The 14,124-nt window shown below is 47.1% G+C and overlaps 2 protein-coding genes across 2 annotated transcripts; one reads left to right on the plus strand and one right to left on the minus strand.

Annotated features, from left to right (window-relative positions):
- The first annotated feature begins 585 nt into the window (after positions 1 to 585).
- LOC123153218 (flavonol 4'-sulfotransferase-like) lies at positions 586 to 2,949 on the plus strand. Its single transcript, XM_044572439.1, has 2 exons — positions 586 to 610; positions 2,432 to 2,949. The coding sequence occupies exons 1-2, from the start codon at positions 586 to 588 to the stop codon at positions 2,899 to 2,901; spliced, it is 495 nt and encodes a 164-aa protein (XP_044428374.1). The 3' UTR covers positions 2,902 to 2,949.
- Positions 2,950 to 2,966: 17 nt separating this feature from the next.
- Positions 2,967 to 3,689, minus strand: LOC123151256 (16.0 kDa heat shock protein, peroxisomal). The gene has a single exon (XM_044570998.1). It carries the CDS (start codon positions 3,557 to 3,559, stop codon positions 3,143 to 3,145), a length of 417 nt encoding a protein of 138 aa, XP_044426933.1. The 5' UTR covers positions 3,560 to 3,689; the 3' UTR covers positions 2,967 to 3,142.
- Between the last annotated feature and the right edge of the window lie 10,435 nt (positions 3,690 to 14,124).

The raw sequence follows: 14,124 nt of genomic DNA on the forward strand, positions 1-14,124 counted from the left end.
GCGGCGCCCGCTTCCGCACGCGGCACACTCGATGCTCGCGCTGCGCGCTCTTCTTCTCCCCCTCCAAAGCCCCGCGTGCGCCAGCGCCGGCGACCCGCACCCATGGACGCACGCGCCGGCACCCTGCTCACCCCGTCCTATAGCCGCGACCCCCCCCCCCCCCCGCCCCCATCGCCGCCGCCGCCACAAATCCTAGCCCGGGTGGCGTTGACCTCGCCGCCGCCGGAGCTCCTCCGACGAGCGGCCTCGCGCGCGGCCTCTTCATGCCGGCGCGGATGACCTCGGCGGCGGGTGGCGTCGCGCCGGCGCCGACCCGAGGAGAGGAGGTTGGCGGCCGAGGAGAGGAGGGTGGCGGCCGAGGAGAGGAAGGTGGCTTTAGAGGAGAGGAATGTGAGCAATGAGGAGCGAACTAGGTTGTTGGAATGGGAGAAGCACTTGTTCTTCTTGGACACAACTAACCTCAATGCGGTGCAAAAGGAGTATGTCAATCTTTCCCAACAAGAAGTCTTGATCCAAAGAAGAGCCATGGTTCGTGCAATGGGTGGCGGTGGCCTCGGCACCATGGGTGGCGGTGGCCTCGGCGCCATGGGTGCCATGGGTGGCTTCGGAGGTACCGTGGGCGGTTTAGGTGCAATGGGAGGCATGGCTGGCTTTGGAGCACCCCCCGACGCTATGGCCACGATGGGAGGCATGAGTTTTGCTTCTCTCATGGGAGACATGGGTGCACCTCCGGCCGCCATGGGCGGAATGTCTTTCGATGAGCCTCCTCGCACACATTCCCATGAAGATGCCGTTGAAGATCTTGCCAACACCGTCGGAGTTTCACGTGATGCGGTGCGCGAGAGGGAGGAAGATTCATCTTCGAAGGCGGAAGAATCGTCTTCCGAAGATGAGGACGAGGACGAAGACGAGGACGAGGACGAGGAATGATGTGTCTTTCCTTTGTGTATTGAACTTGATTTGCGTTTTGAACTTAGTTGGATGAACTTGTGGGCATGATTTTAAACTTGTGGGCATGAACTTCATCAACTTGTTTGTGTGAAATTTTTATTGTGTTGAAAATGTTCATCATTTTGTGTTGAAAAATGCCATATGTAATGCACCGGCGGGTCGCGCGCGCAGCATTTTGTCGCGCTGCTGGAGCGACGCGCGCGCTGCTGGAGCGACGCGCGCACTGCATTTTAGTGCAGCCGTTGAAGCCAGCGCTGCGCGCCGCGCCAAACCAGCCGATGCGCGCGCGGCATATGTGTTTTTTACTCGCGGCGCGACCGGCGCCTGCTGGAGATGCTCTAACGATTGGATATGTAATATAATTGTTAGCCTCACCATCCTACTCCAGGATTGTGTTTTTGCCATGATCTTTTATGTTGTTAGTATTCCACTGACAATTTGTAATATATAACTATACACAAACGTGTTCTAATCATTTTAATCTTCTAGCAGATTAATTAACCATTCGTTTTTCTCTACTTGATTGAAGATCTCTTATCTTTTTTTTCTTCTAAAATCTACTTCCTTTAGGATTTAGCAAATGCAATGCAAATGGTGTGAACTTATACACTCTTTTTATGTAAAAAGTTGTAGTTGTTTTTGCATGTTTATTAAATGTGTTGCCCTCTAAAATCTATATAATCCTTGCTACTGGCCAAGCTTTTAGCGAATTGTGAAAGATCACTATATTACTTAGTTCATTTAATCCCAAAACAGTTGGCTATCTTCCTTGTGATTTAAAAGATTAGGTTCTAGAAGCTGTGAATATTGCAAGCATGGATATTTTTAGTGTAGACATGTGAGTGAGCAATCATAATGTCACTAGAAAAAGAAGAAAAATATATTTATAATTATACATCAAGCTTGACACATACCTATTTTGCCTTAACTATCAAGAGAAAAGATTATTTGCATCAATTAATCAGTCTCTTCTATGTTTCAGATTACCAAACACCGGTGGCTTAGTTTAAAGAGGATCACGGAATCTCCATATTGGAGATCAGTGACACCTAGGCTGGAGAACAACGGACTGTGCAGACATAACTTTCAAGCTGGCCCCGCCATTCTACTTGCACCGGAGGGAGTACATTATTCTGGGTTTGGCTGTAATAATACTAAAATTCATGCTAGAATTCTAGGTTTCACTCCGACTTGCACTGTCATGCTAGAATTTTAGTATTAAGAAACCTACATACTATTTGATCAAGTCATATTTTAATATTAGATACATCTGTATCTAGATAAATCTAAAACAAAAAATTTAGAACGGAGAGAGTACATTATTTTGGGTTGGGCTGCAACGCCTTTTCTTAAAATAAACATCAATTATCTGCGAACATTCGCAAATAGACATGTCATTTACGAACGTTTTAGATGTCGAGTCTACTACTCTACTTGTTGACAATTTCCTCAGAAACGGCAATTTCTTCTCTTTTTTTAGGAAAGAAGAAACTTTTGGGGGCAAAAAATTGCAAGATTTGCCATCTCCTACTAGGTAAAGTAACAAAAAACAAACCCCAAGATTTGCCGTTCTGGGACCACATCCTCGGGTACTGGCGCGCGAGCGAGTCGGGCCCGGAGAACGTGCTCTTCTTGAGGTACGAGGAGCTGCTGCGGGACCCCGCCGAGAACGTCAGAAAGCTCGCGCGGTTCGTTAGCATGCCGTTCTCCCAGGCGGAGGAGGAGGCCGGCGTCGTCCGCGGCATCGTCGAGCTCTGCAGCCTCGAGAGCCTGAAGAACCAGGAGGTGAACAGGAATGGGTACATGGACGGCCTCAAGTTCCCTCGCAAGGCCCTCTTCCGGAAGGGCGTGGCCGGCGACTGGGTGAACCACATGACGCCGGAGATGGCGCGCCGCATGGACGAGATCGTCGCCGACAAGCTCCGCGCCACGGGGCTCACATTCCAGTGAACCCAGAGAAATCAAAATTTCTGCAGTGTCGCGACGAGATCAATTTTATCATTTCCGTAACTTTATTACTACCCAAATGTTTCAGTTTATCATAAGCAAGCATACACGATCACGCTTCCGCATCACACGATATTCATCAGATTACTTGATTCAGATCACAACTTCACAAGTGAAACGCACACCGCTCGTATACACACCGACAGCGCAGTGACAGTATTCCTGAACCCAGTCCATGGCGGCCTCACAGCTTGCTGGAGACCGCGATGGGCCTGGTCCGGGGCCGTGCCGGAGCGGGCTCCTTGGGCACGACGACGGTGAGCACGCCGTTGTCGACGCTGGCCCTGATCTGCTCCACCCTGACGTGCTCCGGCAGCGCCACCTCCCGCGCGAACTCCGGCTTCCCGCGCTCCGCCACGTGCCACACTGCCTCTTCCTCGTTTCCCTCCTTCCCCTTCTCCTTCGCCGCGCCCCTGACGCTGAGCACGTTGCCGTCCTCCACCTGGACCTTGACGTCGTCCTTGCCCAGCCCCGGGACGTTGATCCGGAGGACGTGGGAGGTCGGGGTCTCCACCCAGTCCATGGCCGCCGTGGCGTAGGCCAAGGGGCGGGCGTAGAGGAGCCGCCGGAAGGGGCTTCCCCCGAAGAAGAGGTCCGCCATTGATTGGAACGGGAGAGCTAGCTCGGATGGGATCGGCTGGGACTGCAGTTGAGAATCGCACGGTTGGGAATTGGTGTTGGGGTCTCGGCGTCGGCGAGGTGGGAAAAATGGCGAAGGGGCTGGAACGATGGGGGCAATAAATCAGGAAGGGTTTGCGGCGTCGACGTCAGAGCGATGGTTCGAGAGGCACGGAGACGGTGTAGTAGATGGGAGAAGCTTCTGGAGTATGTATGTATGGGTAAAGCTTCGATTTTTTTTAAAACTATGTTATTTTTTTAGCAATTTCGGAAACTATAGGACGTAATGCAAAAAAACCAAAACTAGTAGCCCGTCGGCCATTCTTTGGCCGAAGTAGTACTTTTCGGCCAGAGTTAGGTCGAAGTAGTACTTTTCGGCCACACTTAGGCTGAAGTATAGATTTCGGCCATCCCCTGGCCGAAAAGGCACTTTTTGGTCAACTCTAGACCGAAATAGACTTTTTGGTCAAGTCTAGACCGAAAAGTCACTTTTTGGGCTGAAGTTGCATGACTCATGCTGAAATATATTTTGTCGCCACCCGTTTCCCGCCCACCCCTTCCCGCCACCCGTTTCCCGCCATGTGTTCCCGCCACCCGTTTCCCGCCAATCCCTTCCCGCCTTGTTTTCCCGCAAATCCGTTCCCGCCTTATTTTCCCGCCAATCCCTTCCCGCCTTATTTGCCCGCCAATCCCTTCCCGCCAACCCTTTCCCGCCATACCGCAGTTATTCTTCCCCGCCATTTTCTCCTCTGTATCTATAAAAACCCCTTCAGGCGGAGGTGGATAAGCATTCCAGTGTAGTGTAGTCGAGATGTCCCATTATCCATTCGATCGTAGTTTTCACCCTGAGATGAGCAGCACTCTGCTGAGTCTAGCTACCGATTTCAGGATGGACAATAGGATAGTTCCATGGGACGAACTCACGGGTAGTGACACCATAATGAATGAGTTGGCTCACCAATTACGTAGGTCTGGGTGGCCTGAAAGGACCTATGAGGAGGTACATTAAGAACTTCTTAGGTTGCATGAAAGGTGGAAGAAGGTGGTGGAGCCGAAGAGTGAAACTTTCAGAAGGACTGTAGAAAAGCATCCATTTTTATGGACTGAGGAGAGCGAGGACGAAGATGATATCTTCATGCCGCCGCTTCCGGGTTCTGCATCGTCGAAGGGCAAGAGTTCTGCATCGTCCAAAGGAAAGAGTTCTGCATCCGCGAAGGGCAAGAGTTCTGTATCGACCAAGGGCAAGAGTTCTGCATCGACGAAGGGCAAGAGGAGCGCATCGTCAAAGGGCAAGAGGGCTGCATCAACGGAGGATGACGATGATGACTTCATGTAGTATGTAAGATGTATTCCAGTTGTACCGTTTCATTCAGATGTATTTGCATTATTAGTTTGTATTGTATTATTGTAGGGCATTATGTTCTATCTGAATTTCATTTTGTAGTATGTAAAATGTATTGCACAAGTTCAGCCGCACCGTTTAATTCAGATGTACTTGTATCTTAATTATCGGTTGTAGTCTATTTGGAAATGTAACTGGAATAAGAATGCGAATTAATAATAATATGTCTCCCGCATACATAAAACAATATATGTCTCCTGATCACATAGAAGCAAGTGCGATAGTAACACATACATGAAGCATGTCTCATACATAAATACTGACACACAGCTGCGAATAGTCTGAAACTAACATAGATAATGAGTCATACATAGATAGATAAGCATATCACTGCGGGGGACGACGACGAGTCTGGGTCTTCCTCGGGCGAGGACCGGAAGGCGATAAGCGCTGAGGCGGTGAACGAGGCTCGCGATAACCACAACCATAGTTAACCTCGTCTGTCACGGTCTGTGTCTCCTGCGTCGGTGATGGTGGTGGAGTGTGAAACACTGTCTGTGAGAAGCCATAAATGTTTGTAGCTTGGTCATCATCCTCGTGGTTGCCCTCAAAGTACGAAGCACCACCACTAAGGATCGGTGACTACTCTGAATGCATGAACGGTTGCGACTGGTTGCCGCCCGCGGTAAAGTAAAATTAATACAAATGCATGAACAAAGCACCACCAGTAAGCATCAGTGACTGCTGAGAATGCAAGAACGATTACCACACTGTTCAAAAGAATGTAGTGAGTAGTGTTACCTAGATTCATCTTTTGCTGCCAGTCAGCGCTCCCTAGCTATGAAGGAGGTGGCTCATGCCAGGAAGAGCTCCCTAGCTGTGAAGGAGGTGGCTCATGCCAGGAAGATCTCCCTGGCTGTGAAGGAGGTGGTTCATGCTAGGAAGAGCTCCCTGGCTGTGAAGGAGGTGGCTCATGCCAGGAAGATCTCCCTGGCTGTGAAGGAGGTGGCTCATGCCAGGAAGAGCTCCCTGGCTGTGAAGGAGGTGGCTCATGCCAGGAAGATCTCCCTGGCTGTGAAGGATGAGGTTCTGCACGGTGCACAGAGGGTCGTGGTTCTGAACGATGCACGGAGGGTCGTGGTTCTAAATGTTGTACAAAGGGACGTGGCGGACAATGTGCTGGAGGAGGAAGTGCAACATCCGAAGTCCGTCTACACGTAACAGCTGCGTACATTCCGCGTAGGTTGTCATCAAGACGCCTCAACCATGAGATGCCCTCTCGCGGTGGGATAGTTTCTCCCCTCTGAAAGCGCTGCATTAAAGCGGAAACCTCCTCTCGCGCCTGTAGTGTCAAGTCACCCTGTACACAAAGAGTGAACGAATTATATCCTCGTTGTATGATAGACACCACGAATAGACAACCAAGCAAATATGTCCAGATTAACAAAAGACTTAACATATGAGAACCAAGGCATTTACCGCGTGGTGTCTGGTTCCCACAACAGAAGCAGTTGGGTACATATCGCTGGTGAGAGGGGCTTCGATCTGATCAGGAGCAGCTGATAGAACCAAATAGATCCTCGTTGTATGCCGGTAACGCTGCAGATACAACCCGGACATTTCCCAGTTAAAGGGCCGAACCTCACCCCAGATATTTGTCGCAGCGGTAGTCCATTCGTCAACGTAAGGGGTAATGCTCTCAAGCCAATAAGCCATGCACTTGTTTCCTCCTAGGCGACGGTCCCTGAGATTGACATGCGCGATACATGATTAGGTATATTATGAATGCAGAGCTGCCAACTAAAATAGTATTAGTACTTACTTGTGCACGTGGTCTGGCAAGTATGGAATATCTGAAATCTCAGGCTGTTGATATAGACCGAACTGTCTCATCACCCTATGAAGAGACATCTCCTCAACCGTCACGTCGAACACCAACTTGGCCTTGGTCATCCAAAAGTGCCGATCTCTAGTGCATAATCCAGAAATCCCAACTGGGTACCTCGATGATATAGCCTGAGGCGAGTATGGCTCCCAAATAACTTGATCCTCGTGCAAACTATCAAACTGCGCCATGAAGGACGGGTAGCATCCCCTAACCTGAGTATGCGCAAACTGTCTCTGTGCATGACAACAAATAAGCATTAGTAATACTATTGAATGGCAAGAAATAATTGAATTAATTGTTACTTAATATAAAAGTACCTCTCGCCGTGTCCAAACAGATCCCATAGTAGGTAAGTCGCCGATAGCAGGCACATAAGTCCCAGCTAAGTCCTCCAAACCAAAAGGTTTATCAACGTAGACATAGGGTCGTCCAATAGGGAATCTCTCGTATGACCAGAGCTGCAACAATAATGGACATCCAACAAGACTAGATTTTCTAGACTTCAACAAGCAAGCTTTGCACAGGCCTCTGTACGTAGCCGCTAACACAGCAGAACCAAAACTCCTCTGTAGAATATCCGCAGGGCAACGTGCGTCAGCTATCTCTCGTGCAATACCGATGAGTCGTGCATCGACAGTGGTCACGTGGTTCTCCGTAAACATTGTCTTGCCGAACAGCCAAAGAATATATGCCTCTAGGGACCGGTCAATCTGTGCCTCCGACAACTGAACGTCGGGATGTCCTAACGAGACAATCTACATAGAAACGTAATAATTGTATGAACATCGGACAACTAAAAAACAACATTTGTTTAAGTGGCCGTGATGGTTACCTGAAACTGGCTCAACCATCTAAAAAGAGGTCCATGAGGATCGTTGTCTATGGCCCTAGCAGTCGGGACCGCAGCCAAAAAACGGGTCTGCATCGCTGCTTGCCACCCAGATTCTGCCTCTAAGGGACCTATGGCAGCACCGGCCAGAGGTAATCCCAACAAGTAAGACACATCCTGTAAAGTAGGCACCATCTCTCCCCAAGGAAAGTGAAACGTATGTGTCTCTGGTCTCCATCTATCTACTAAGCAGGTAAGGAGTGACTTGTCGTAAGAGAAACGTTTCACTTGCCTCTTGTGTAACTGCAATGGTTCACCTGCCTCATCTAAGTCCGGACCATCAATCCACTCATTCAATGTACCCTCAACCAGCCGTGCCAAGGGTAGAAGTCCAGCCCAACTTAACCTACAAAATAAAGAGATTGTTAGCGGTTATGAAAAGTATGTCAAACATAGTAAGTCATTATATGGTCTCCATTATATGCACACATACCTATCAACCCATGAATCGTGTATCAGTCAGTTAGTCTTTGGGGTACGAGTGACCAACACGTCTAAGTTGTCGCCCGCTTCCGTAAGGGCGCCCCGGTGCTTTCTATCGATGTTACCATTAATCAACGGATACGAAGACATATCTGCAATTCAAACAACAAATCTCAGGTGCAAATAAAACATAGTACGACATATTACAAATTATAACATAGTCCTGACATATTACGAATTAAAACATAGTCCTGACATATTACATATTAAAACATAGTCCTGACATATTACAAATTAAAACATAGTCCTCACATATTACAAATTAAAACATAGTCCTGACATATTACATATTAAAACATAGTCATGACATATTACATATTAAAACCCACTACGACACATTATATAGCTTGTGAGTTATTTCTTCCTCGTCCGCCCCTTCGGCCTCGACTGCCATGACCACGTCCGCCTCTTGCTCCTGTTGTCGCAGTCGTCGATGTGGAAGCACTCGTCGATGCGGAAGCACCATCTTTGTTCAGGTCGGGACAATATTTCATCCTATGCCCATAGGCCGCGCATAGCAAACATTGTCTGGTTGCTCCACCAGCTTCAGACTGGTCCATATCGTTCCGAATGCGACGGGCCTTTCGTCTGCCCCTACTTGTTCGCCGAAGGTCTGGATGCGGGATGTATACTCTCTCACTGTCGTTTACCTTGTTGAAATTGCCGACGATTCTAAACCCTGTCATCTCGCCTGTCCAGGTGTTGAGCACTGCGTCTTTTAAATAGTATGGGGACACGAAGGATATAGCATCCAACTGAATCTGGCCACAGGCAGCCAACACATGAGAGCAAGGTAGGTGCAACAACTTCGGTTTGTTGCATGTACACTCACACGTTGGATAAAATTCCATTCCAATTTTTACCTCATGTGTCTTCACCTCATTTCCAGAACCAAAACCATCGGTAGGAAGCTGAACCTCATACCTCCTTTCTTGATTCCCTATGAGTCTGACAGTGTGCTTCTTTACTTTCTCTATCTTTTTTGACATGTATTCCATGACACGGCTACAATAAGGTGTGTTCTGATTATCTTCAATATGCTTCTTTGCTAACTCATGCCTTTCTCTGAAATATCTGAAAGTGCCATGGAATACAGCCTCCACAATAGCTGTGAGTGGCAATGCTCTATTCCCTCTCAGCACAAAGTTATACACCTCTGCAAGATTGGTTGTCATGTGGCTATACCTAGCTCCATGTGTGTCATGCAGCAAAGACCAATTCATTGGAGGCTCTTTATCTATCCACTCAGAAAAATTCTTTATTGCCCTTCCCTTCTTTCTCTTAGTATTAGGAGGGTCAATTGCTGGCAAGTCACAAAGACCAACTGGATCCTCTAGCTCCGCGATGAGTGCTGCTAATTTAACCTGATCTTCTTCCATTTTCTTCCTCGCACGGACCTGCTTCTTAGTAAACTCATCTAGTTTTGACCAAATAAATTCGTATTTCCGCTGCTGGCTCTGCTTGCATGATTTTTTGAACAAGTTCATCAACCGCTTGTTCTTGAACTGTGAGAAAAAATTAGCCCCAAGATGGCGCATGCACCACCGGCTCTGCAAGTCCCTCCAAGGTGTTGGTTCGTCATCTGCTGGATTACGAAGTGTCTTCACGGCCTTCAATATACCAGCATGTCTGTCATGAATGACACACACGTTTGGTCGGTCCTTCACGATGGCAATTTTCACTTGGCGGAAGAACCATACCCAGCTGAGAAAGTTCTCACCCTCCACAAATGCCATGGCAAGTGGGATGATTTGATTGTTCCCGTCCACACCAATAGCAGTCAGGATTTGCCCTCTATACTGACCGGTCAGGAATGTACCATCCACAAACATAACAGGAGGACAATGCCGGAAAGCTTCGATGCACATAGCAAAAGAGAAGAACACTCGTTTCAACACCTTGAAATCTGGTATACTCAGCAACCTCATGTGTTGTACGTTCACATAAGTGCCGGGATTCCTCTCCTTCAGTATGCCCAGGAGACGGACAACATTATCATATGAGTCGAAGAACGTCCCAAACCTTTCCTCCATAGCCTTCTGCTTAGCCCTCCAAGCCTTCCCATAAGGAATGACATAATTCCATCTGACCTTCACTGCTGTCTGGATGTGTTTTGCTTCCATATCTTTCTTCTCTACTATCTCAGTATACATGAGTTGCGCAATGAGACTTGAAGTCAGGTTCGGATGCTTGACCAGCAGGTTCGTCCTCACACAATTATGTGGGACGACAATGGTGACAACCCAGTGGATGTCATACTTCGGCACGTGCCCGTGCACCTTCCCAGGACAACCTGTTACAACACATTTCACGGTATAGTTTGTTGGACTTGATATGTGTGTCTTGAAAACCCTCTGCGTAGACATAGCCCACTTTATCACCGCATACTTCAATTTTTTCTTTGTATCAAACATAGCCCCTATTTGTACTTGGTTCAGATTATACTGCCATGGAGTCTCATGGCCATCGTTCACCGTAAGGCCGGTGGATATGTCCTGCTCCCATGCAGAAGGAATCGGTACCTCAACTTCATCCTCAGAATTTTCAGAATCCAGTTCCTCCACCAATCCATCCTCGTCCTCTTCCTCCATCACCCTCTGCATTTCATCCCCTTCCTCATCCCCATCAGCAAAACCAGAACCAGCTAATATTATCGACTGGCTACTCTGCCCAGTATCAGGACCACAAACATTGTGTGGCACGTAGTCTGACTCTTTCTCGGGTTGGCTAGCATCCACATCTTGTGGCTGTGACCCGGATAAAACAATCTCGTTAGCCACTTCACTGCCTTGGCCGGGTTCATACCCCCTATGGAGTTGTACGGTATTCTCCTCCTTCGGCACAGGTTGCACAAGTGCATATGGGTGGATTCTTCGGTCTCGGCAGCGTCTTAACAGGGACAACCAATGCTGGCTCCTATCTACCGGCATCAACTCCCACTTGACATTTTTACAGGATTTGGTCCACAATGCATGAATACTGACGGAACATACTTCAGGATCCAGACCGAAACTAGTTGTCAACCAGTACTTCAACTGTCTAATGTCTAGTCTGTCCGGGTCAGCTAGTGTCATGACGCCATTTTTAAACTCGCTAAGATTAAACCCCAACCCATTATATCGAACATTACCAGCGCCGTAGTAAACTATCAGATTTACTGATTCAGATATTTTCACCTGTCAGACATTGTCATCCTCTCATTAATCACAACAAAGACTAATATTACCCGTTACACTAACTATGCACTAAAATGCCTCCACAAATATATTAACACTCCACTTCACAATATGACTTATCTAAACTAATTAAAATATACAATTCAGAGAAAATTTGTGATGGCATGGTTATACCTTCGAAGCGTGTGTGCCTAGCTTCTTGCTCCTCTCTTTCACTCAGCGGCATCGGCCACCTCGCGGAGTACTTGCACCACAGGACAACGGCAGCGCCGCCCCCTCGACGACCGGAGGCTCAACTCCGGTCACCCCCCAAGCCGCACCTCCTCGTCCACAGCAGCTGCTCCTCCTCACCACCACCTCCTTCCCAACCACACCTTCTCCACCCCACCATGGCTCCTCCCTCCAAACGTAGAAAAAACTATCACATACCCCAAAAAAACACCGTAGGCTGTTGGAGAATGGTATGATCTATCTATTCTGTGTCTTGGATGTGAAAATGGGTGCAAAGTGGTGGAGATCGGCGCGGGCTTGTGAGGTTACAGAGAAGAACGAGAGAGAGAGAGAGGAGGAAACAGAGTGCGAGCAGCCAGAGGAAGGAGACGGCCTGGTGAGCCTTATCCCGAACTCTTCGGTCAACTCCTGGCCGAAGAGCTTTTCGGCCGCCAGCTAGCCGAAAAGAGCCCACTTCGGCCGCGCGTGGGCCGAAGCTACGATTTTCGGCCGGCCCGCCACCGACACCACCTCTTCGGCCCAGCCGAGCCTTACTTCGGTCAAAGCCTGGACGAAAAGTCCTTTTCGGCCAAACCCGGGCCGAAAACAACCTCTTCGGCCAGCGCGAGGCCGATGGGGTCATAGTTTTGATTTTTTTCGCGTTTAGTGCTATAGTTTCCGAATTTGCTGCACAAAAAGTTATAGTTTTGAAAAAAAATCTAAAGCTTCTGGAGTATGTATGGTCTGGACTCGTCTCGGGTTGCTTATCCAAACAGAATAAATTGCACAAAAGCACCACTTTAAAGACTAATTAGCAGAAAACACTATGTTATAGAAGTATTTTTTGTTGTAGAAAGCATCATGTCTACCGTCATCTTTTTGCAAATAACACTGATCGACGGATTTGCGGTCTTGGTTTAAAGAAGCTATAATGCTAATGAAGTAGTGGGTTCTGGGGGCTAATCATGGTAAAATTAAAAACTTTCCTTGCTTGGTTTGATTTTATTCGCAAGAATCGTCCCATAATGTCAATGTGTCCACAAGGAGGAATATGCATGCATTCTACTCTTGTTACTTATGCTCGATTGGGTCATAATCCTTTTACTCTTGCCATTTATATAGTACTTGAATGTGTTCAGTTGTTAAAAGGCTAAGTGATTTGCAATGTTCTGTGTATGTATTCTCCTAATTTCATTAGAGAAGTCAAGCCATTATTATAATTTAACTATACTTGTCCATGGTTTATAACAAATACATTTTTGGTTTTATTCATGAACAAGACATTTTATATGAAGCGAGACAATGATTCATGCATCTTCCTAATTTCCATGACCTACTGTTATATGAAGCGAGTTTTTGGTGTAGCAAGGTAGTCCAATCCTTTTTGTAGCAAAGGACGGGCCGGAACAGTTTTTTATAATACGCAAAGCGTTCTTGAGGACACACGAGAATTTTATCTAGTCACTTTCATCATGTTTGTTTGATTCGTGTTTGCTACTTTGATAGTATGATATATGGGTGTGGTTGCAACTGATTATTTATCGATGCTTGTGATTCTCTTCGTATTTGTGACATATGGCACCCTTTCTTATATTGTTGCACTCATGAAATAATGAAATTTAATTGTAATATCAAGTTTTCTGGCTAGTAACTAGGAATTTTACGGTTGATGCTTTGGCTAGAGAACATGGTATTGACATGGATGGTTCACCAAGTACTTGATTCTTCATTTGTACTCTCTTCATTCCATAATGTAGTGCGCCGACATCTTTCGAGATTTAAGTTTCATCATAAATTTAACCAACGTGGACGACTGCTGTGGGAGCAAAATTATACCATTGAAGCTCTCGCAACGGTCGCCCATGTTGGTTAAATTTATGGTCAAACTTAAATTCAAAAAGTGCGGGCACACTACATTACAGAATAAAGGGAGTATGAAAAATCATTTTCATTGCAGTTCATTTTGATTGGCTCAGCTATAACATGGTCTAATGTGAGAAAGAGAACACCAGTACTGGTTTAATTTACTATTTTAATTTTGAGTGACGGGTGATGTCTGGATGGTGTGTACTGAATTGTTGTGTACTACATGGTGCGTGGGGGGGGGGGATGTTTTAGGTGCTCCCCTGATATGAGCTACCGCGAGCCGTTGGATCAGAGATCCAAGGGTTCACGGCCTAGCTCCTGGACTTGCGCGCATATCGAAGATTCATGGAGGATCATTTTACAAAGTAGCAAGAGCTCTACCTGCAGCCATTGGGGAGCTCGTATCACGGGAGCACCGAAGCTCCTGTATCATCTGACACTCTCACTGGTGCGTGGTGCACGCTGGACCTGATTCGCTTTTGAACGTGGTGCATCACTCGATTGTTTATCACTTTCAAGGATAACGCTAAAAATGTTTTTATCTTGAATTCTTGATTGGTTTCTACTCCAGCTTTTCGAAGAAGAACCTCATTCACACATAACAAGTAATAGAATGTACATATGGTCAAAATAATAGAATGTACATTACAAAGAATATTGCACACACCTGCAAAAAAAATATATATTGCACACA

Source organism: Triticum aestivum, chromosome 7A, assembly GCF_018294505.1.
Source record: "Triticum aestivum cultivar Chinese Spring chromosome 7A, IWGSC CS RefSeq v2.1, whole genome shotgun sequence".
In the NCBI taxonomy this organism is placed as follows: domain Eukaryota; kingdom Viridiplantae; phylum Streptophyta; class Magnoliopsida; order Poales; family Poaceae; genus Triticum; species Triticum aestivum.